Source organism: Microtus ochrogaster, linkage group LG2 (genome assembly GCF_000317375.1).
Source record: "Microtus ochrogaster isolate Prairie Vole_2 linkage group LG2, MicOch1.0, whole genome shotgun sequence".
NCBI lineage: Eukaryota > Metazoa > Chordata > Mammalia > Rodentia > Cricetidae > Microtus > Microtus ochrogaster.
Window position 1 is genome coordinate 51,505,631 of NC_022028.1, and position 22,619 is coordinate 51,528,249.

At 50.8% G+C, this 22,619-nt stretch overlaps 1 protein-coding gene across 1 annotated transcript in view; it reads right to left on the reverse strand.

The window, feature by feature from the left end:
* Positions 1 to 1,491: 1,491 nt before the first annotated feature.
* Positions 1,492 to 22,619, reverse strand: part of Brpf3 (bromodomain and PHD finger containing 3) — a 34,165-nt gene continuing 13,037 nt past the window's right edge. Inside the window, exons 5-13 of the mRNA XM_005360342.3 lie at positions 21,204 to 21,332; positions 20,615 to 20,927; positions 19,763 to 20,065; positions 17,714 to 18,220; positions 15,634 to 15,727; positions 11,084 to 11,181; positions 8,067 to 8,164; positions 4,412 to 4,566; positions 1,492 to 3,615 (exon numbers count right to left, since the gene is read on the reverse strand). Coding sequence (XP_005360399.1) covers positions 3,432 to 3,615; positions 4,412 to 4,566; positions 8,067 to 8,164; positions 11,084 to 11,181; positions 15,634 to 15,727; positions 17,714 to 18,220; positions 19,763 to 20,065; positions 20,615 to 20,927; positions 21,204 to 21,332 — 1,881 coding nt within the window. The 3' untranslated portion in view covers positions 1,492 to 3,431. The remainder of the gene's footprint in view (positions 3,616 to 4,411; positions 4,567 to 8,066; positions 8,165 to 11,083; positions 11,182 to 15,633; positions 15,728 to 17,713; positions 18,221 to 19,762; positions 20,066 to 20,614; positions 20,928 to 21,203; positions 21,333 to 22,619) is intronic.

The following is a 22,619-nucleotide window of genomic DNA, read 5'->3' on the forward strand; positions in this document are numbered from 1 at the left end:
GAGACATTTAAACGCTGGGCGTGGTGGCATATGCCTTTAAACCTAGCACTTGGGGAGGCAGAGGCAGGCAGATCTCTGAGTTGTAGGAACTTTGTACCAGAATAAACCCCTTTTGTTTCTGGTTTTTCAAGACAGGGTTTCTCTATGTAGCCCTGGCTGTCCTGAAATTCAATCTATAGACCAGGTTGGCCTCAAAGATCTGCCTGCTTCCAGAGTTCTGGGATTAAAATCATGTGCCACTATGCCCAGCTAACATCTCTTTACTTAAACTGTTTGTCAAGCATTCTGTCAAAGCAATAAAAAAAGTAAATGACATACCCTCTGTATTTTTTTTCCTTCTTCGAGACAGGGTTTCTCCGTAGTTATGGAGCCTGTCCTGGAACTCTCTGTAGATCAAGCTGGCCTCGAACTCAGAGAGATCTACCTGCCTCTGCCTCCTGAATGCTGAGATTAAAAGCTTGCGTCACCACCACCCAGCTACCTTCTGTTGCCTTTGTTATTCAAAATACAATCCATAAATAGGGATTTTTAAACCCGGTTCTCAAGGCTTGAATAAACTATTTCCTCTTCTCAAACTTTTAGCTATTGCCCAAACAAACCTATCTTCTTTCTAAACCCTCTTGGCATCAGGCCCCAGCTGGCCTTGGAGCTGTCGGCAATGTCTTATAAGCTGGGTGTCTTTGCGTTGTTCGTACAACACACGGGTTATCCACACACTGGAAGCATTTCATAGATGGCAGATAAGCTGGGCCCTGGGAAGGTGACCAAGAGCTGTGTTTCCACCACATCAGAGGACCCTAGCAGGAAGGGCAGCAGGAGATGGCTAAGTTGGCAAAATACTTCCATAGAAGCACGAAGACCTGAGTCCAGACCCTCTAGAGCCATTAAGGCGGGGACGGGAGGATGGGGAGAGCCCTGTGACATGCATTTGTAATCACATGGTGGGGGGTGGGGGAAAGGAAGGAACCCGAGCTTGCTGGCCACTCAGAAGCTGAAGCCTGTCTCAGCAGAGCGGGTAGAGAGCACCTTAGGAGACACCCAACATTAGCCTCCAGCTGCCACATGTACCACACAAGTCCTTACAAGTCACAGCCAGACCGTGAAGTCCTGGAAGCTGGTGGGTGGGTCTTAGCTGACTGACCTTGCCCACGCCTTTAATTTCTGCAAAACAGAAGGCCAGGCCAGCTGCAAGGATCCTTCCAGTTATAGGCGGGTGACACGAACCTGTGTCCCTGCTACCCATCTATAGAAGGGACAGCAAAGGAGGCTTGATCTTCCTAGTTTCCAGTCTGGTGACTGCCGAATGGGTGCCAAGATGCCAATGGAGTCACTTCTCCAGCATGGCACAAGAAAGCCAGAGAAGGTAATGGTGGAGGCATGGCCACCCTCCCGACCACCCTCAGCCCCGCATTGTGCCGTCCTCAGGGAAGTGGGTGGAGTTAGGACAGGAGGCCCCACCAAGGACACCAAATACAGCACAGCAAGCCACTGCCCATTAGAACATTTATTTCTCAGAGAGAAAATAAGACGTCATATTATAGTAGGTAAAAGTAACTCTTGTATTCTTTACAGGCATAGATTTTCTGTTTATTACCTCTTATAACCATCTGTTATAAACAACTCTAGAAGGCAAATAAAGTCACTTTCTACAATAAATAGAGCATCGTGTGCTTCACAGCAGACGCGACTGAGGCGAGAGGCCCCATGCCACAGCAGGGTCTGAGCCGCCTTCTGTTCTAAAGGGAGCAGTTTCTTGAGTGGGACTCAGAGAGAGTGAAAGGTTCGGAGACTGAAAAACAGAAGTTAAGTGTCGGGGGAGGGAGGGAGACGGGGAGAAAGCCCCGAGATCTTACAACACAGGTTTAGACAAGGGTCACAGAGTCCACAGCTGACCAACTACCTGGGGAGAGGAGGACACATCGGCTCCTTTAGCTAAACCACACTGCACGGCTGCACAGTGGAGGATTCCGATAATGGAGAGTATAGGCCTGAATAACTTAGCGACAGTATCTTACAGTTATATACACCATGCCTGTCCCAGCTGGTGCCGCGCTCTTTACTGGACAGAACCCCGCCCTCTCTGTGAGTTTTGTTGGCTCCCTTTTAAACTCTGGCTCAGGTCCCAAATGTGGAAGAAGTTGGTGGTTGACTGGCTGCGTTTTAAAAAGTCTGAGTATGTAAAAATGGCAGTGATCTCCCCAGTGACTTTGTTTTGCCCAAAACCCCCTATGAAAAATTTAAAACAATTAAAAATAACATCAAGATAGAAATCAACATGGCAATCAGCGGTCCGCAAACCCGCCTGCGGCTTTGGTGCTTAGGAGGTGAAAAGAAATGTCAAGAGCAGAAGCCTCTAAAGTTGCGTTGGTTTGTCAGTCAGCATTCCTCATTCACAGTTTGTTTTCCTTCCTTTGGGAGGTGAGGGAGGAAGTTGAGGAGGTGAAGGTGGGGAGAAGGTTGAAGACAGGGTATCAAAGAAAAAGGCTGTGTCCCTGCTCTGGCCAGCAGGAGCAGAGCAAGGGGAGGGTGCTGGAGGGCAGCCGTGGTGATGGCGCGCAGTAAGGCTTAAGTCTGCTGCAACAGGAGGGACAAGCGGCATGCCAGCTGAAGGGCGTGTGCCGCCCTCAATATCCATGCGGCCTTCTGCATGGACAGGGGCCCACCCTTGGCACTCCTCAGCCAGACGGAGGGCGGGAAGCCCACTCCATCCACAGGGCATGCGCACACAGCCGAGCTAGGCATGTTGGCAGCACAAGCGGAAGTCTGTGGGTGTGGGGAAACTGGGGTAGCTTCTACCTGGGACTCAGGTGGCTGGCAGACACCTAATCTAACATAGCAGCTGGCCAGAAAGGAAATGGACATCAAAGAAAAAGATGGATTTGGTGATGTTGCTGTCAATTTGGCACGAGGGAGAGAGGAGAGCAATGGGAAAGGAGAGTCTGGGCTGGGTGTGGACGATGAGACGAGGAGGGGTGAGAACGGGTGATGTGGGGGGAAGGGGAGCTCAGTGGGTTCCCGAGGGACCCTGGCACATCTCTGGGATCAGTGTCAGAACCTTGCCTGCCCTGAGGTATGGTTAGCTGGGAGAGGCATGGAGGGACCAGTTGGCCCCAGAAAAGCAGCCTAGGACCTGGTGCCCAGTGGCCCAGGTCCACTCCCCGGCTGGCCAAGACTCTCAGCTGTTTCTACTTCTGAGTGTTCTTCAGTGGAATGTCCCCGGGGACCTTAGGTGGGAGTTTTTGGCACACAGTGGCCCTTCAGGGGAACCACTTGATTGGTCAATTCTGGGCCTTGCCCTTGGAGACCCAGTCCAGTCAGGGCCTGCCATGAGAAAGAAGCTGCCGGTCAGACACTTGGCAGGGGCAGAAGAGGCTTCCCGTGCCTCAGGGACAGAGGAGAGGCAGAGCAGGCACACAGGCCCAGTTCCACTCTTACAGGTAGCTGGAAGTGACAAAGGAGTGGGGTCCACGGACTCGGCTCAGGTGGATCATTGCACGGTCATAGGCCACCTGTACCGACTTTCGGATGCTGGTCTTGCGGCCTTCCAACATCTTGAGTTTGTCCACAGTGTCCTCCACACCCAGTGGCAGGACTTTGTCCCTTGGAAGCCACTGCCTGAAAGGCAAGCACAGCTGAGATGTGGCTACACTCCTGCAGTCCTACAGGGGCTCCTCTGGGTCACGGGGAAGGCAGACTGGAAGGCCCCAACTGTTCTCCAGCAGGCAGGCCTAGCAACTCCACAGGCCTGAGCCTTGCCCTTGGGCATGTCTGTTACCAACAATTCTACCTCCTTTTTTTTTTTTTGGTTTTTCGAGACAGGGTTTCTCTGTGGTTTTTGGAGCCTGTCCTGGAACTAGCTCTGTAGACCAGGCTGGTCTCGAACTCACAGAGATCCACCTGCCTCTGCCTCCCGAGTGCTGGGATTAAAGGCGTGCGCCACCACCGCTCAGCTTCTACCTCCTTTTGACAGTCAGGGACGACAGCACTTTGTCAGCCACAAGCCCAGATTCCCTCACAACGGAAGGATGGAGACGTGTGTGTGTGTGCGCGCGCGCGCGCGCGCGCAAGAGCATGCGCACGCGCTGTGTTCAGCTTTCAGCTTAGTCTCTTTCTAGTAACTAGTTACCATGACAGCTGCCTACCCAAGGTCATGCCTGTCCCAAGAAACGGGTGGCATTTAGTGACTATTGGCTTAAGGGAGCAGAGATCCCCAATTCTCAATACCTCTCCTGAGCTCTACAGAGAACAGCTGAGGCCTATACTGGACACTACCCACTGCCTGGGGCTGTGGACCTACCCTGCGGCTTTCTGGGCCACCTGGGGAAAGGCTCCTCTTGAGGAGCTCCCCCTTACTCGAAGCACCATTAGCTGGTGTTAGGAACAGCTACCACAGGCAGCATGGGCCTCTTACCAGGTGCGTTTGTTGTCAAAGAAGAGGACAAGGAAGAGCTTCTCTCCAGCCTCTGCCTGCTTCTGCTCGCCCAGCTTCAGCACGTCCAGTGGAGGGACAGGGATGGGGACGCCATTGTGCAGGAGGCCCTCCCGGGGCATCTTGGGATCGATGATCTGGAGGCAGAAAAGGAGACAGGCTCTGAGCAGGGGAGAATGGAAAGCCACAGGACCAACCATCAAGGCTCTGAGAACCTAAGCACAAAGGGTTCAGGTCTACAGATAACCGGCGACGGAGGGGCTGGCATGAGCTGCTCCGTACCCTTCTCCAGTCCACTGTTCTACTCTCTCTACAGACTGAGTGGGATGGAGCAGGCAAACCCTCTCCTCACAGTGTCTATTAGGGAAGAACTACAGGCTGCTGCCATGGTGGTCTCTCTTCACCACCTTTGCAATTCACCTCCAGCACCCAGGGTCTTGCCCCATTGGGCACCGAGGCTGTGACTGGGCAGAAAGTTCAATGTGGCAACAGGGCAACCCCTGTGATTCTATGTAACAGCCTCTGGCCACACACCACCTTCCCAAGGAGTGTGGGCAGATACCTCTGTGGTAAGACTGAAGAGGAGACAAAAAGGTGGCTGAAAGGGTCAGGTTTGAAGAAGAACCAAAGCACTGGAGAGACTAATCTAGGCAGCAAGTCCCAGAAGGCAGAGCCATCTTATCCTGAGGGAGTGCACCACAGCACAGCAGCTCTCCAGTGAGCAGGAGCCAATCAGTGCACAGCACAGCAGCTCTCCATGAGCAGGAGCCAATCAGTGCACAGCACAGCAGCTCTCCAGTGAGCAGGAGCCAATCAGTGCACAGCAGCTCTCCAGGTCCGTGGAGCATTTCTGCTGGCAGAGCTCACCACCATCCACACACCACCTCACTTTAATCTCTGACTGGTGTCGGCAGACGGGGGCAGCACCAGCATAGGAGGATGGCGCTAAACCATGGCTGAGACTGAAACCAGATGCTCCCAAAGGCGATTACCGGCAGCCTCCAACACAGCCCCCACTTCCAGAGCAGCTGGCTCATAACCTCTGTGCACAGAGGCCAACGAGACTTGGAAACTGACAGAGGAGGCAGCCTCCTCTCGAGAGAGCAATCTTAATTCCTATGCCCTGTCCCAGGGGACCTGCTCTCAGACCTCTGGGCAGCTGCCAGCACCCCATATCCCCCAAGACAAGCAGTTGAAAGCAGGGGCTCTGGTAAAGAGTTTACCCTAAGGCACCAAGAGATAGCTCGGCAGTAAGAGCACTTGCTGCTCTTCCAGAGGACCCAAGTTCGGCTCCTAGTACCCAAAGGGTGGTTCACAACCATCTGTAACTCGAGGTCCAGGAGAATTTGACACCTTCTGACCTCCTCGGGCACCAGACATGTACATGGTGCACATACATATACACATACATACATACATACACATAGGCAAAATACGCATACACACACACTAATAAATCTAAAATGAAAAATTTCAAGACTCTAAGAACAACCGACTTCTAGTCCACCCACCAGCTATGCAGTGGTCAAAACCATCTCCCAGCCTGTCACTCTTCCTGGGGCTGAGGCTGAAGATGTAATGAGAACAGAAACAGCCCTAAGCTACCAGAGAGACAGGGGATTACTCTCCTGTCTCCAGTTGAGCATGCTGGTCATCAAGAGTGAACTATAGCAGACCTGCTGTGGGGCAAGAACAGGGAGGATGAGCCGACACCTGAGGACAGCTGTCATACCCAAAATGGTACCAGTCCATCCACTCAGTGGACAATGAGGTTTACGGAACACAGACATGAAGCTGGTGGGAAGGTTAAACATGCCATACAACCAATGTGCAGATACGCTACCACAACTGCAACACATGAACAGCAATGAAGGGAATAATATTTAGTCGACATGCTAGTATGGGGTGGTTTGCACTGCTGTTGCTTTTCTGTTATTCCAAAACCACCCCCCCCACACACATTTATTTTAAAAAGATTAAAATACAGCATAACATGCAAAATCTACATGCACAGGAAAAGGGATGCAGGGCATGCACCAAAATAGAAACACATGTTGTGTTCAGGTGGTGACTGAATTTCTTCTTCTTTTTATTTTTTGAGACAGGGTCTCACTACGTAGCCTAGGTGGCCTGGAACTATGTGGACCAGACTGGCCTAAAAAGCAGTGAAAACTACCTGTCTATGCTGGCATTAATGGCATGTGCCACTATGTCCCAGTGTTTTGTTTATATTCTAAAGACTCTTGCATGGTACAAATAAATCAAAAGCCACTCCAAACCTGCCAGCATTAGTCACTTCCTTAATGACCCAGCTGGGTCCTGCGGTCTCATTTTTACAGGACTTCCAGTTCAATGTCTCCAGCAATTGGATCAGTGTGGACTTTCCACACCTGCCATAGTAAGAGGGGAACAAGGCAGGCAAAATGAACCAATATGGCTCCAGGAAGTGGTATGACATCATTGAAACAGGGTTTCCTCATCGTCTCAAACAGGATCAGAGTTCCTGCCTATCTTAGGAAGCTGCTGTTGGGCTCAAGAGTCACAGAGAGCCACGGCTGGAAAGCCCAGAGTTGTGCATGTGAGACAAGGGTGCTGGGTGGAGCTGACTATGTACACCTTCAATTCTACCAGATCCTTACAGGACCCAAAGGTTCCCAGCTTGTGGTGTCTTCCAGGGCTCGTGGCCATTTCCTCCCAACTTGGGAGAGCCTTAGGAGACCGCAGTCAAAGTGGTACATAGCTGTTATTAGCCACTAATAATGGGAGGATAAACCAGAACTATTTTCCAGGCAATTTGGCAACTTGTGCCAGAATTCTGTATAGATGTTAGCCCTAGTGGGTACTCCTAAGAAATGAACACGATTGTGCACCAAGATAAGGTTAAGATGCTCACTGACAACAGTGCAAAAGTAAATCTAAACGGGAAACTGGAAAATGGTCAAAGCGCGGCACATGAGAGCAACTGAAGGGTGGTGTCACCATTAAAAATGACATGATGGAGGTTTTCATCATGTGGGATGCACATGTTCATGTATGCGGGGAAGTGACAAGGCTAGAGGCGGTACTGCCTCCCATGCACAGGCTTATGCATGGGAGAAGGTGCCGAGTGCAGTCCTGAGGACAGCACAGGGCACGGTTTTTAATGCAGTGGCTCTGAACAAAGGCTTTGCATCCCATGTTGAGCTCTGGAATCAAATTCCAGCCCTGCTACTTATTAGCTGGCTAACAGAACTAAAAGACCCTGCCCCTTCCCTACAAAACAAGATCAACCATTCTGCCCCGGGCAGGTCAAGGATTTAGTGAGGCAGATGTTTCTTAACACAGCTAAGCATTGTTAGCAGCATCTTAAACTGCACCAGGCATGATCCTCCTACACAGAAGCAGATGAACGATGCTATGAGGGCCCTGAGAACCTGGTCCCTGCACACCTGGAGCCTTTTGTGTGTGTTGCGAGGAGGCCTGCTCATTTGCCCCAGGAGCGCTATGGTAAAGCCCCCCACCCCTCTGCAGTTAAAGGTGCCTTGACTCCCATCAAACTCTGCCAGCTGGATCCAATCAGATAATCCCCCAAGGCAAGGCAGGGCCAGAGCCAACGGGGAAAGAGGGAACAGGAGGGTGGTGTCTGGGGCAGACTCACCAAGGCAGGGTAGGAGGGGTAGCCTCGGCACTTGGCCCACACCAGCTCCAGGGGCTCCAGGTCTCCGCGGTCTTCAAAGGGCATCAGGAGGCTTCTGCCTGGGGGTGGGGGAGGGGAGGAGACAGAGCCCAAAGGGGACTTGGCATGGTGCCCCAAAGCCTGCCTGTGGCTTCCGTCTAAGCGGGGCAGCCCAGGATCAAGTCAGCAACGCCCCTCCACCCTTCCTTTTCCTTGCCCTTTTCTTAGGAGTTCTTAGATTGGGTCAGGTGTCAAACTAACCCTCTAAATGGCCAAAAAGTAAATATTTCATCCTGTTAGGAGCCATGTGGTCTCTACGGCTGTAGCAGGGAAATAGAGTCTAAACAAATGAGTCACCAATAGAACTAGTGTTTCTGACACCAACATTTGAATTTCATAGTTTTCATAACTGAAGATGTAAGTGTTCTTAGCTCACGACCCACATAAAAGCAGGCGGCTACAGTTTACCAACCTCTGAACCTGAATTCTGGAACGGTTTCCTTCATTAAATATCAGGCCTTCCTCTCCAGGGTCTTAGGGAGAAGGGCCATACCCCAGCCTGAGCAGACAGTGCTGCCTGCACCCAGGGTAAAAGTGCAGAGAAGAACATCCTAGCAGAGCCATTTGCTAAGCATTTTCCTGACCAGGCCACAGTGGCCACCCAAGCACCTGGCTGCACCACAAACCAGCAAAGCCAAGCAGTTTGGCAGGTCTTTGATGACCCTAGGTGTGCAGCCTCACCAATGCTCTGAGCACCACAAAAGCCTCTTTCCTGCCCCACACCTACAAACTGTGAACGGGGAGGTGAACACTCATCCAGCTAAGGAAAAGGGCTTGAATCTGAGAGAGAAAAAGATGTGTAATTCTTTTTTTTTGGGGGGGGGAGGGTGAGGACAGGACAGGGTTTCTCTGTAGCTTTGGAGCCTGTCCTGGAGCTAGCTCTTGTAGACCAGGCTAGCATCGAATTCAGAGATCTGCCTGCCTCTGCCTCCCGAGTGCTGGGATTAAAGGTGCGCACCACCACTGCCTGGCTGAGATGTGTAATTCTTAACTAACAAGAAAGGTGCTGTTTCAACGCCAGTGAGTGCAGAAGGTCAGTCATGAACGGATAAACCTACCACCAAGGAGGCTGCGGAGAAGCCAGCATAGCCACGCACTGGTGAGGCCACAGAGCAGGTCAGCCCTTTTGGAACGCACTTCCCCTCAATGTCCCAGGAGCTTTAAAATAAATCTGCTCCAGTAACTTCCTCTTTGGCAACTTATAAGAAAAGTAATGAAAGGATTCATTGCCTTCTGTGTGCTGGAAGCTGGAGCTAGCCAACATCCACCAGAACACATATCAGTCACGAAACCCCGGTTGTTAGGAAGATGGTCCCAGTATCATAACAGCAAAGAAAGCTCATGAGCCAACAAGAAAAAGTATCTGAGCAAAACCTGGTGCGTACAGAAGTGTGTGTATCAGATCTGCACTTGTTAAAATGTGCCGAAAAGAAACGGAAGCAACACAGAAATGGAGACAGCTGTGTTCAGATGGTGAAGCTATGGAGTGCAATTCTTTTTAAATAACCTTTGGCACCGATTTTAGTACGGGGGTTTAAAAAGTAAAGGGAAAATGTCACCACCAGAAGCACAAAGTGTGTCAGATCCACTTCCTGGCTTCGAGTTTAAATGTACATTTGTCTGGACGGGAGACCTGTCGTCTTGAGTGCAGACAGTCACGAAGTAATGGAACTCAAAGGCATGCATCCATCAACACACACTGGGAAAGGGGATGACATTAAGGCAGAAGGAAGCGGCTGGACCAGGTAAAGAACCCTGTGTTTTATAGGGAACTTCAAAGACATGGCATCCACAGTGCATGTGACAGACAGCCTAGTTAAGAAGTATTCTGCTCTGGACCTGCTCCATCTGAGAACCACCCCAGCCTCACCCTTGCCCTTGCCTTGTCCTCATTTCGTGAGGCTAAACAGGCATGACCTACAGAGCTAGAGGGGTCTGAGTGACACGTTATCACTGATGGCCCTAGAGAGCACAGCCAGGCAACACCAACCGAAACTATGAACACACCCTTCTTCAACCTGACAGCTCAAGAATGAAATGACCTCCGCACACAGGCTGCTCAGCGCAGCCCTGATGACGAAGACACGTTAAATGTCTGTTGTGGGAGAGCTACAGAGAAGAAATGAAGACTTCTCCCATACAGTGTGCCACTGGCATGCTGGGAGAAAGCAAAGGATTCCTAGCGTACACCATGAACGCGAAAGAAGGAATGAATGGTGGGCCCTCACACTTCTTTCCAACACACACAGGTTCCAGCTTGGATATACAGTAGGGAGCTCTGGAAAAACAACACAAAACATTGCAGCTGATGCTCCAGAGAGGAAGGCGGGCTTTCCTAAGAGCCCACTGGACTTCTGTTACCATGGGCACGCATTAAACTGTGCTCCCTAGTTTGTTTTTGTTTTGAATTTTGTTTGTTTGTTTGGTCAACTTAGACACACGCTAGGGTCATCTGGGAAGAGGGACTCTTGGCTGAGAAAGGCTTCTATCACACTGGCCTGTGGGCAGGTCTGTGGGACATTCTCTTGACTAATGATTGATACAGCAGGGCGCAGCCCACTGTAAAGGATGCCACCTCGGGCATATGGCCTTGGACTGTGTGAGAAGTGGGCTAACAAACCCACACACAAGGCTCCTCTGCTTCAGCTCTGGCTGACCTCCCTTCGTGATGGACTAGGAGCTGTGAGGAGGAAAGAACCTTACCCTCAAGCTGCTTGTGGTCATGATCATTATCACAGCGATATAAACTCAAAATACAACACAGCTGAAGAGTTTTAAAAGAAATGTTAGTGACGGGGAGCGAAGGCCACCTTTCTAGCCAGTGTTTGTCTGGGGGGCCTGCAGACTTGACGGCCAGGTTGTGAGCCCCTGAAGTGCAGCAGTTCAGACAGCTTGCTCCTCAGCACGTTTCCCCAGCTCAGACTCAACAGTCTGCTCACCTGAGCCACTGTGGTCCGAGCCTCCGTTCACACCGTCCAGGAAGGGCACTCGGGACAGGGCTGGCTTCCCACGGCTGCGTTTGGGAGGTGTCAGGCCACTGCGCACAGAGAAGAGAGTTGAAGTGAGCAGTTTTAACTGAAACAAAGCTTCTCCCGCTTTTCCACCTCTGACACAAGGGAAAGACAGCGTCTCCATTCCCTCCTGGAAGTTTCTACCAGAAACCAGTCCACCCTTGTGGAGGAACAGCACAGTTCATTCAGAGGGAAGGTCACAGTGCTGGGCTTGGCAACCGGGGTGCGCACCTTTAATCCCACAGGAAGAAGCAGGCAGATCTCTGTGAATTCCAGGCCAGTCTGGTCTACACCATGAAAGCCTGTCTCATTAAGCGGCAGGAAGGTCACCACCCAGTCTCACCTCAGCCTCTCCCTTGTTTGACTCTGCACTCTCGGGGCTGCAGAGATGGCTCAGTGACTGTTCCTCCAGAGGACCTGGATTCAATTCCCAGCTCACGACCAACTGTAGCTCCAGCTTCAGTGAACCCAACACCCATCATAAAATACCCATGCACATAAAATTAATATATAATCTGCACTCTAGGCTCCACATGCTTCATCTTGACAAACCAGTTTATTTTTGAGGTCCTAAAATTTGCCTCTTTTCCAAATGTTCTATAACAGGCATGTCTTCTTTCCAGAATTAGCAAAGACATTTTTAAATTGGGAAAAACAAAAAACACCACTTCTCACTTCCAAATGGTTTATGTGCGAAGTTTTTCTTGGGTAGGATTTTTTTTTTTAAATTTGATTTTTACCAACTAAAAAGGAGAGCAGTTTCTTTCTTTACAGAAGGCTACTGCAGAGAGGCGGAGTCTGGTTGGTGAGATGGGTTAGTGGGTAAAGGTGCTTGCTGCCGAGCCTGAGTGTGATCCCCGAGACCCACACGGTACAAGAGCTGTCCTCTGACCTCCATAAACATGGTGGCACACATAAACACAACAGGATACTTCTTAAAAGGAAGTTAAATGCTGGGCATGGGGATGCACGCCTTTAATCCTAGCCCTCAAGAGGCAGTGACAGGCAGAGCTCTGTGAGTCTGAGGCCAGGCTGGTCTACAGAGTGAGTTCTAAGCCAGCCAGAGATGTACAGTGAGACCTTGGCCAAAAAAAAAAAAAAAAAAAGGAGGGGTGGGAAGGGAGGGAGGGAGGAAAAGTAAACTATATATATACTGGACAAGAAAAGAAGTAATAACCATGGCCACCAGGGCACCCACCCGCCTGTGCGGTTTTAACGCACAGTCTAGAGCTGAGAGCTTCTGGGCAAGGATCACGCGGCTGAGAACCTTAAAAACATTATGGCTGCCGAGTCTGGCAGCCATATTTTTAATCCCAGTACTAGGGAGGCAGAGGCAGATGAGTTGAGGCTAGACCATCTACAGAGTGGTTTCAAACCAGATTAGCTATACAGTAAGTCTCTGTCTCAAGAATAAATAAAAATATTGCTGATACATAATTTTCTGACCAGAAAAAAATGGTTAGAGAGTCAATTTTTTACAAAAAAGCCAAAATATTTAGAAAACCCTGGATGGGATAAAACGCAGCAAGGAGCGGAAATGGCTACAGTGCGGTACTCGATTTCACTGAGTCACAACCGAGTTTATGCTAAGAAAATTCAGCTTAACCAAAACCATGACTCCCATTCCTTCAGTGAAGGAAGTTGGCACCTGTTTGGGAAACAATGCCAGGAATCCCCAGTTCATACGGAGGACCCCCTGCACTCACCCATAAACCTGTCCGTGGACTCGAGACTGGCGTGTCTCTAAGCTTACACCCTGACCTGGACAGGGTACACCAGGAGCAAGCAGGGCAAGGCAGCTGAGAGACAGGTAAAGGCTACCTCGTCTCATCCCCTCTGCGACCCTGGCCACCCAGCAGTGCTGTGGAGAAGCCACGAGTTCACACACTGCACTCTGGGGATGGTTTCATGTTTTCAGACCACTACTGTTCTACCGCAGAGTGCCAGAATGGGCAGGAAAGGCTTGGAAACTAGCCTGCAGAACAACTCTGTGTGGTTCTGAGGAGGCAGATGGACGCTGCATATAGAGTGTAATTTCCATCTACGTCCTCTACAAGAGAAACTGCGGGACCTGGCACACCACAGGTGCTGGAGGGACGACCCACAAAGGAGGGTGCAGCTGGGCGTGGTGTGGCATGAGTGTCACCCTTACGCTCAGGAGGTGGAGTTTGGGGGGCCAGCAGTCCAAGGACCAGCCTCAGTCACAGTGAGTTCCCTGTCTGCAGTACATGAGACTGTCACGGAGTGCAACAATGAAAAAGAAGACCGTTTGAAAAGGCCGTGCACAGAACAAATGGGCAAAAGAGGCTGGGCATGGGCTAGACAGCAGCGCACACCTTTAATCCCAGCTCTCAGGAGGCAGGGGCAGGAGGATCTCCATGAGCCTGAGGCCAGCCTGGAGTGGAGCAGAACAGCCAGAGCTAAAGTGAGACCCTATCTCAAACAACAACAAAAAAGATCGTATGGCTTCCGTGCAAAAGAAAAAAGCTTCCTTTATATTCTTCCTAGCGTACTGGAGAGGAAGGGGGCTGGGATAGGGAGAGAGAACACTGCAGTTAGAACCCTTGAATCCCCAATTTTACTTCATCTTTCCTAAAATTTGTGTGTGTAGGTCAGAGGGCAGCCTGTGTGTGTGGGGGGGGGGGGGCTGGCTCTCTCTCTACTGTGGTATTCCTGGGGACTGAACCACATCATCAGGCTTGGCAGCAGTGCCTTCACCTAAAGGTCCCAATCCCTCTGTTTAAGCAGATTGAAAGAGGAAATACTGCGGTTGGAGACATGGCTCAGTAGTTAAGAGCACTGACTGCTCTTCCAGGGGATCCGGGTTCAATTCCCAGCACCCATGTGGCGGCTCACAACTGTCTGTAACTCAGTTGCAGGGGAATCAACACCCTCACAGACATACAAGCTGACAAAACACACCAACGCACATCTGAACCAGCAGGCTATCCTGGTCTGCTCCTTATGGCTCACAGCTGGGAAGCGTGCCCTTTCTACCTTAGCCAAGGGCCGTAAGGGGACCGATGGGTGACCTCACTCCTACCACCTCCAGTAAACTCAACTTGCTTACTTGCATACTTGCTTATCTTAGGAGTTTTGCTTTTGTTTTTTAAGCAGGGCTATGCTATATAGCCCGGGCTGGTCTTGAGCTCATGGTTCTTTTATCTCAGCAGCCTAAGTGTTGGTTTTACAGGTTTGGGTCGCAAAGCTCGGCTTAAGCACCTATCTCTGAAGGAAGCCTGGGAGCAAGCAAGAAGCATTTCCTACCATTTTGAAATCTGTCTTCTTTAGTGCTGGTAAATTGTCTCTGCTCCCATCTACTCTGTCTTTGGAGGCTTCAACACACAAGCAGCAAGCATGGGCAATTCTGAGGTTTCGTGGGGAGTAAAAGCCCAGGGCCAGTGTGTAACTGGAGGCCCTCACAGCTCCACCTGGAAGCTCAGCAGGCAAGCAAGCGTCAAGGGCACACACGCCAGCGAAGGCTGCTTTGGAAGCCTTCAGATACAAACCAGCCTTTCAGCAGGTACCACTCCCTGTGGCACCAAGGTCCTCTCATCCAAGCACCCCGCTCTACCCCAGAAAACACAGGGCAATGAGCTCAGTAAACTAGACTTGGGAGAAATGAAAGCTATGGTCTCAGAAATCCTCCCTTCAGGATAAAACAAAACAAAACAAAAAAACAACAGAAGCCTATCCCTTCTCAACAGTGACAGGTAACCTGGAGTCTTTGAAAAGAGCGCCTTTAAAGTCTCATACTTGCTCACCCCTCCAATCTCTCTGAAGAGGCCACTGCTGTGGGCACTGGGTTAGCTGATAAATGCCTGTAAGCCCAGCACCTGGGAAGCGGGGGAACAAGGGTTGAGAGCTGGAAGCTAGCTTGAGCTACTTAGAGTGATCCTATTTCAAAAAACCAAGGGCCAGCTCCAGACATATTGGTAGTATACGCCTGCCATCTCAGCACCTGGGAGACGGAGGCAACAAAACTGCTTTGAATTCCAGTCCAGCCTGGGCCACACAGCAAGATCCTATTATCAAGAGACAAAACAAAACCAAAAAGGGCTCGGGCTGTGACTAACTGGTAGAGCACTTGCCTGGCACATGTGAGGCCCACGGCTCAATCCTCAGGGCCACAGAACAGAAGCCAAAACAATCCAAAGAGACCAACCCTATGAAACTCTAAGAGGCTTAGTCAAAACCATGTCTGCAACTAGCTAGGCTATCCACGTGTGTGCGCACCTGGGCGTGTGTGTCTCAGATGGTCACTTCCCTGGGCAAAAGGAGGTTGAGCCCCACAAACTCAGCAACATTTGAAGGCCAACCCCTTCCCTCAGGGCTCCCAGTTACAGACTAGAGACTGAGGAAATGGTAGTGAGAAGAAAGTCCTTTCTTAAGAAGAAAGTCCAAACTGTCCCTGAATGCACAAGTAAGGAAAAAGGTGGTGTTAAGGCTGCCCGAGCTTGGTGGATAAATATCCTTACCTGCCAGCTTCAAATGCCAGTCCTCCACTGAGACCCAAACTACATTCCGAGTCAGACCCGCTTTCAGTGTGCTTTCCGAAGCCGTTAGTCACGCCTGCCAAGGACACACAGAGTGAGCCTGAGTGTAGAACCCCCCTTCCCTGACACACGCCTCAGAGGACTGGAGTGGGAAGGAGGCTGCTTCCCCTATAAGGACAGCATCTTAGGTGGCCGTGAGCAGACTGTATTACCTGAGCAGCACACACCCGACTACCGAGGAAAAACGTAGGACTTCTCCACCCAGGCAGGCTCACAAGTCCCTGGCCTGCTCTAACTTCGAACCTGCTGATACACACTCACGAGTCCGCCCCATCCCAGCTGCCGGCAGCAGCCTCCTTCTTTGGGGATGACGGCAGAAGCTGAGGTAGGATAAGGGCTCGGTATCATCCGCACCCAGAGATAGCTCACAGAGCTAGGGAGCGTTGCAGAGGGCAGACTTCAAGAGCTACAGCAGCTCAGATCATTGAAGAATGGAGCATCAGAACCTTGGCTCCAGGCTGAGTTTGGCCCCCGCCTTCTGTGAAACAGAGGAAGCTGTTTGGTCTGAATCCTTTTGCAGCAAGACACCTCAGGTAGAGGAGGCTGCTTCATTGTCCTAGGGTCACCTTACCACGGAAGGCTTCCTTTTTTTTGAATCTATTGAATTCTAACTCCAGAGTCCTCCAACTCTGACCACTGAACAAAGACTGAAGGAGGATGGGGCCCCTGATTTGAGAGGTGTGACAGAAGCCATGGCTAGAAAATTGTAAGGCCAGCCAGACCCACTGAGAGCAGGTGCCTGAGCCTAACTGGCCTTTCCTCCAATATGATGACCTCGATGTGAGTCCCAGAAGCCCACTGTGCCCTGCCTGCTTTCTGAGCTCCAACTACAGTTGTTTACAGAAATGTTCCCGAGGGCCTGCATGTGAGGACTAGGAAAGGAACGCTGTTGCAGTATCCCCAAGCATGAGAGCTCCAGGCTGACGACGGGGCCTGATGACCCCACGAGCAAAGGCCTTCATTTTTAGTTCAGTGTTCTCTATGCTGTTTGGCTGAGACAGAGACAGAGAGCTGAAAAGATGACAGTAACTGCTACCGTTGGCTGCTATTTGCTGTGCTCCTAATGTGCCCCAACCTCAGCACCGCAGGGTAGGAATCAGTAAGATGCAAACAGGCTCAGAGAGGGCACACAGCCAATAGGAAGTCAGGATCTGAACTTCAAGCTCTTGCTCTCTATCCTAAATGTCTAGCCTACTACAGAGAAGTACAGGCAACAGGAAGGACCTTCAAGAGGAGTATTCTCAACTCCAGGTCGTTTCCTGAATGGCTCTGGCGGCATCACCCAACCCCACACTTAGGGCTCTGTGATTTTTTTAGCAACTCCGGGGACCTCTCTACTTTCTCCTGGACTGGGACTTTCGTGGAGCCGGAACTGGTACCTTCTCCCCACCAGGGACCAGCGCACAGGACTCCAGTGACCTCCTCTCCCACCCATATCACTGTTGCAGCTGGCTCCTGTGCAAGTGCATTCCCACCTCCAAGACATTTGCTCATCTGTCCTTCCTAAAATATTCTTCCCCTAGATGCCAGCAGCTCAGACCTTCAGCCCCTTCAAACCTTTACTCAAATGTCCCCTTCCCTGACTGCTGTGTCTCCTTCCACCCGGAGCTCTGTCCCTCTTCTCTAACGGTTTGATGTGTGGCTTTTTAATTGTCCCCACAGTTTCTAACACAAGACCCTCATTTGCCTGTCGTCTATTTCTTCTCTAAGAGAGATGTTCGTGTTTTGTTCACTAATTTTCCTCCAGGGCCTAAGGCAGTGTCTGATAAAAATATCAAGGGCAAACTGAAGTGAAGGCAGGAACCATTTTACCACATAAAACCTTACATCCCCCTCAAGGCCAGTGATAGCCCGGCACACAAGCTGGCCCTCCGAGAACAACTGCTCTAAGCCTGCTTTCTCACAGAGGCCACCAGAGATGACTGTCAGGGGAAGGTGGCCCGTGGCAAGGCAAGCAGGCAAACAGATGGGAAATAGCAAAAGAAGTCACAGGCAGGATCACCTGTCTCTTCCTCTTGCTGAGGGGACCTCTCCCCGTCACTGTCACTACAGCTCCTGCTCCTTGGCCTCTTCCTGGAATAGTGCTCATCTTCCGTGCTGGCTAGAGAAGCTGGAGAGCCCACTGCACCATGGTCCTCGCCATTCTCCAGGGTCCCGTCTGGACTCCTCTGCAGCTTAACCCCATTCTTGGCCTTCTTGAAGAGGACTGATGTACGGCGGCCCACCCCACTGAGAGGGGTACCAGGAGGACTGTCAGGGTTTATGAGAGACAGTCTGTCAATGCCATTGTCACTGAGCAAGCATTGCAAGGGCTCGCTCCCCAGCTGCAGAGCTGATTTCTCCAAGAGCTCATCGTCTTCCACCTTCCGGGACTTTAGGGACCGGCTTGAAGGCTTGCTGTCACTGATGGGTTTCAGGGTGGGGGGATCTGGGGGGGACTCCTGCTCAGACAAGGACGGTGCGGGCCCAGTAGGCTCCAGGGTTGGTGGGGCAGGTATTTTGGAATCATCTGTTGAGAAAAAGAGAACCTGCTTGAACATTCTAGCAACGGTCTGCTCCCACCAGCCAGATAACGACTCTGATGGGCAAGAAAGCCTGAGAGGGCCACCTGTTTGGGCAGTAATCCGGTGAGGTTTCAGCTGGACAGACTGGAGGACTCCAGAGTTTTCTCACCTGTCCTCGGCTTTGTTTGTGGGGACACACAGCAGACAGAAAAGGTGTTTGCGGATTTAGGGAACTCAGACCAAGCGCATTAAGTCAGAGCTTCCCAGATCAGTCTGCTCCACTTGGAACTTTACTCCCAAGCCATAGCTCAGACCCTCCCATGTAAACCTCTGCGACTTTACCCTGAAGCCCTCTGAGTGACGCTGGGGCCACTGGCCATTGTGCACGTGTCAAGGAGAGGAACTCCGGTGACTGCTGACTGCCACATGAACATTACAAAGAGTCACAATGGTCACCTATGCGGACTCTCAATCATGTACCTGACCTACACTAAAATGGACCCAATCCCTTCAGTGGGAGCCTTACCAAATAGAGGTAACTCCCGTGTTTAGGCCATGTGAGTGGCAGGCCTCCCCAAACCTCGGGCTCAGGGCAAGGGCAGGTACCAGTGAAATAATTCTGTCCTCACCAAAGGGAAGGCATAGGAAGCAGCTCAGCTCATAAACAGCTCCTGGGGTTTTTTAGAATCAGGTCCTCAGTTCACTAAGGTAGGGGATGGTTTAGAAAGCTTACACGTGACTCTAATAGAACGTTGATTGCAAATATCCCTTTACACTTGAGAAAGACACCTACTTCAATCAATTAGGCCTTTTATAGTCTGACACCTCTGTCTGGGATGGCCTACAGCCTTGGCCAGCTGAGATTAAAACCAAGAGTCAAGCCAGGTAGCCGTGGTGCACACCTTTAATTCCAGCACTTGGGAGGCAGAGGCAGGTGGATCTCTATGAATTTGAGGACAGTCTGGTCTACAGAGCAAATTCCAGGACAGCCTGGATTTCAGAGAAAACCTGTCTCAAAAAAAAAAAAAGCAAAACAAAAAACCAAAAAGCCCAACCAACCAATATCCCAAGAGTCCAGAAGAAGGGTCTTCACATCCCTTCCCCTCTCACATCCCAGGCTTCTCAGAGCTTCTCCAGAGTGGCAGAGTAAACTGTTTAGCTGTACCATACAGTACCACTATATCAGGGGCTAAACTGCCTGATACCTACCTAGTATGTAGCTACTGGGCTCCGGCACCCTAATCTCTACAGCCCGCCCACAGCCCTGCACCTAACCGTTCCAGAACCTCTAGGTCCTCTGTGAATCCAGACCAATACAAGAGCCAACATCTACTCTGACAAATAAATTTTATTCTCTACTGATTGCTAACTATTTGTTAATAGCATCCCAAATGAGATATGAAGAAAGACCCCCTCCAAGGGCTTTGTTTACCTTCAGGATCAGACCAGACCTATACTCAGGGGAGGATACTCTCAAGAGATGCTAGCCTCTCACTCCTGACTACCCTACCCACTCCGCACCCTGCCGGTCTGTGACCCTCTCTCACCTCTGTCCCCATCATCTTCTGGCTCCGCTTGCAATGCCTGCTCCAGAACAGCTGCATCCCCCCGCGGTCCTGCTGGCAGCTCCCCATTGGACACGGTCTTGTTCAGTGGCAGTAGCTGTGGTGGCGCTGGCTGTGCTAGCTTTTGCCGAAGAGCATTGATCTCCCTGCGTAACATGCGGACTCGACGGGTGCGGGCCCCGCTTGACCGCATCGCGCTCACCAGATCCAGTTTCTCTAGCAGTTCCTTCAGCTGCACCTCTGGGGACAGATGGGCCCGGTTCTCTGGGACGAGGATGTTGTCCACTGCCAGAGAAAAGGAAGGACAGAAGAGGCTGAATGACAAGCCCAGCACTGAGAAAGAGAAATCTTCTGGATGCAAAGTAAGGCCCTGGAATGCCCGGGCCAGTGCCTCCCAGTGGGCCTTGGCCCCACAACACTGCTCCCTAGAAATGGTGGATGGGAATGTGGGGAACAGCTCCAGGGAGCATTCAGTTACAGCGAAGGCCATACAGCAGGCATGCAGTGGTCTAGCAATCCCTGGCCAAGCAGAGACTGGCAGTGTGGCGCTCACAGGCATTCTACTTTCTGGTCCTCCCAGCCCATGCTCCAGAGAGCTACACTTAGGGGTCCAGAGGCCTTGGCTTTCCAAGCAGACAGCTACGCCTTTTCTACTACTCAACAGGCACTCAGCGCACCAACTAAGTCTCAGAGTTATTCGAGCCGCACACCCATCTGCTCCCAACCACAGCTTTGCACCTCCAAGGCCCACCCGATCCTGGGCTCTCTGGGCCCTGTCCTTGTGCCGCTCGTTCATCCTGATCCTTCTCCTCCCTACCCACCCAAGCTTCTCACCATCCTCCCAGGAGAATCGGTAAAAGTCTTCCAATTTGGGTGACTCGGGCAAGTGGGTGCCCCTCTCGGGATCATAGCCGATGTTCTCTGCCTGCCGACGAGCGTGACGCAGGATGGCCCCTCCCAGGTCCCGCAGGCGAACAGCTGCTCGGTGGAAAATTGTGTCTTTAGCGTTATACTCCATGCAGTTGGTAACTATAAGGTTAAAGTCCTCCTCAAACTCCTCCAAGGTGTGGTACAGGTGAGACTCCAGCTTCCGCCTCATAGTGGAAAAATCCATTGGCTTGGATATGAATTCCAGGTAATCTGGAACCTAAACATATAAAACCTGTACAATTACAACAACTATTTATGAGCCACGCAGGCGCACCCTTCACTGCTACTCTGACCTCCCAACTTTCTGCTGTGGCCATGTCAGGCTCACTAAGAGCCTCAGGGCATGGTCCACCCAAACAATGGGCAAGTCTATTAGCCTGCCAAGACACCACCCACCCTCACTTCTGGATGCCCTGTGGTTCAACCCCTTCCTTCCTTGGCCTACTCAGAGCTTAGTTCCAGAGCAGGCTTGCTGCTTGGAGGGACAACTTGCCTCATCCAGGCTGACAGGTTCAGCAAAGATGTGTGCGGGGTCCTTCTCCTGCAGCAGGTCCAGAGTTGTCCTCAGCAGGACTGTGAACGGCATCAGCTCCAGCTCCATGGCAGCCTGCTGCACCCTGACCTGTGATGAAAGCAGGAGGAAGCAGAGACTCACTGGGTCTTCAGCCTGACTGCTGTTAATCACCTGCCACAAGGTATGAAGCTGCCCACCCCATGGGTAAGGACACCAAGAGGGCTAGATGACTTGAATATCTCCCAAAAGTTCACGCATAGGAATCTTAACTCCCAGTTGTGAGGGTGGAGAGGTGCTGGCATCCTGTGGGCTTCACCCTTAGGATGAGTTAGGAGTCCTGGAGCAGGCTGTCACAGGAGCCACCGCGGTGGAGACAAACTCTCCACTCGTGCATCCACAAGACGAGCTGTGGCATGGAGCCTTCTCACCAGTCTGTCACCATGCCCACACTTCCCAGCCTGCAGAGTTGGGAGCCTAACCAACTCTCCTTTGCAAATGACCCAGTCTGTGATAATCTATTATAGCAGCAGAGAATAGATTAGAACAAACAGCTACTTTAAATGTTTTCTGTATATCAAGAACCATACCAAAACATACAGAAGTAGTAACAATTATTGATTATAGTAATTAATAATCCATGTTAGGTCCCAGGTAATGGCCTAAGCATTTTTAAAAGATTTACTGTTGGGGAATATTACTTTACTTTAAGGTGTGTTACTTGTATTTATGTTGCATTTGTTTAACTCTGTGAAGCTGTGTGACTGTGCCTGTGTAAAACACCTGATGGTCTAATAAAGAGATGAACGGCCAATAGAAAGGCAGGAGCAAGGATAGGCGGGGCTAGCGGGCAGAGAGGATAAAAAAGAGAAAAGAGGAGGAGTCAGAGAACAAGAGAGGAGGAGTCAGGGGCCACCCATCCAGCCACGGGTAAGAATGAGAATAAGATATAAAGAAGTAAAAAAGATTTAAAAGTCCAGAGGGAAAAGGTAGATAAGCTAAGGTGTGCATCCAAAACTAAGAATAGGCCTCCATATGTGATTTATCTGGGAGCTGGGTGGCAGTTCCCCCAAATGCCAAAAGAGTAAAATGGACATCAACAATTTACTTAATTTTTAGTTATGTGTATACGTTAGTGGGGTGGCCAGTCTCAACACTTTATGTAACACTGAGTGCCAGGTAGGTAGAGCTAGACACTTCCACTTCTCAAAGAAGGGGACACAGAGAGACCAGGTAACTGGCTCCAGGTCACACAGCTAATGGGATAAGTTAGCATGAAGCTCTAGACAGCATCCACAGAGTACTCCAGACCATAATACCACTCTGCTCTTCTTCCTGTATTATCTCAATTAATGACATAATAACTGAAGCAGAAATTAATACCCCACTTTATAAATA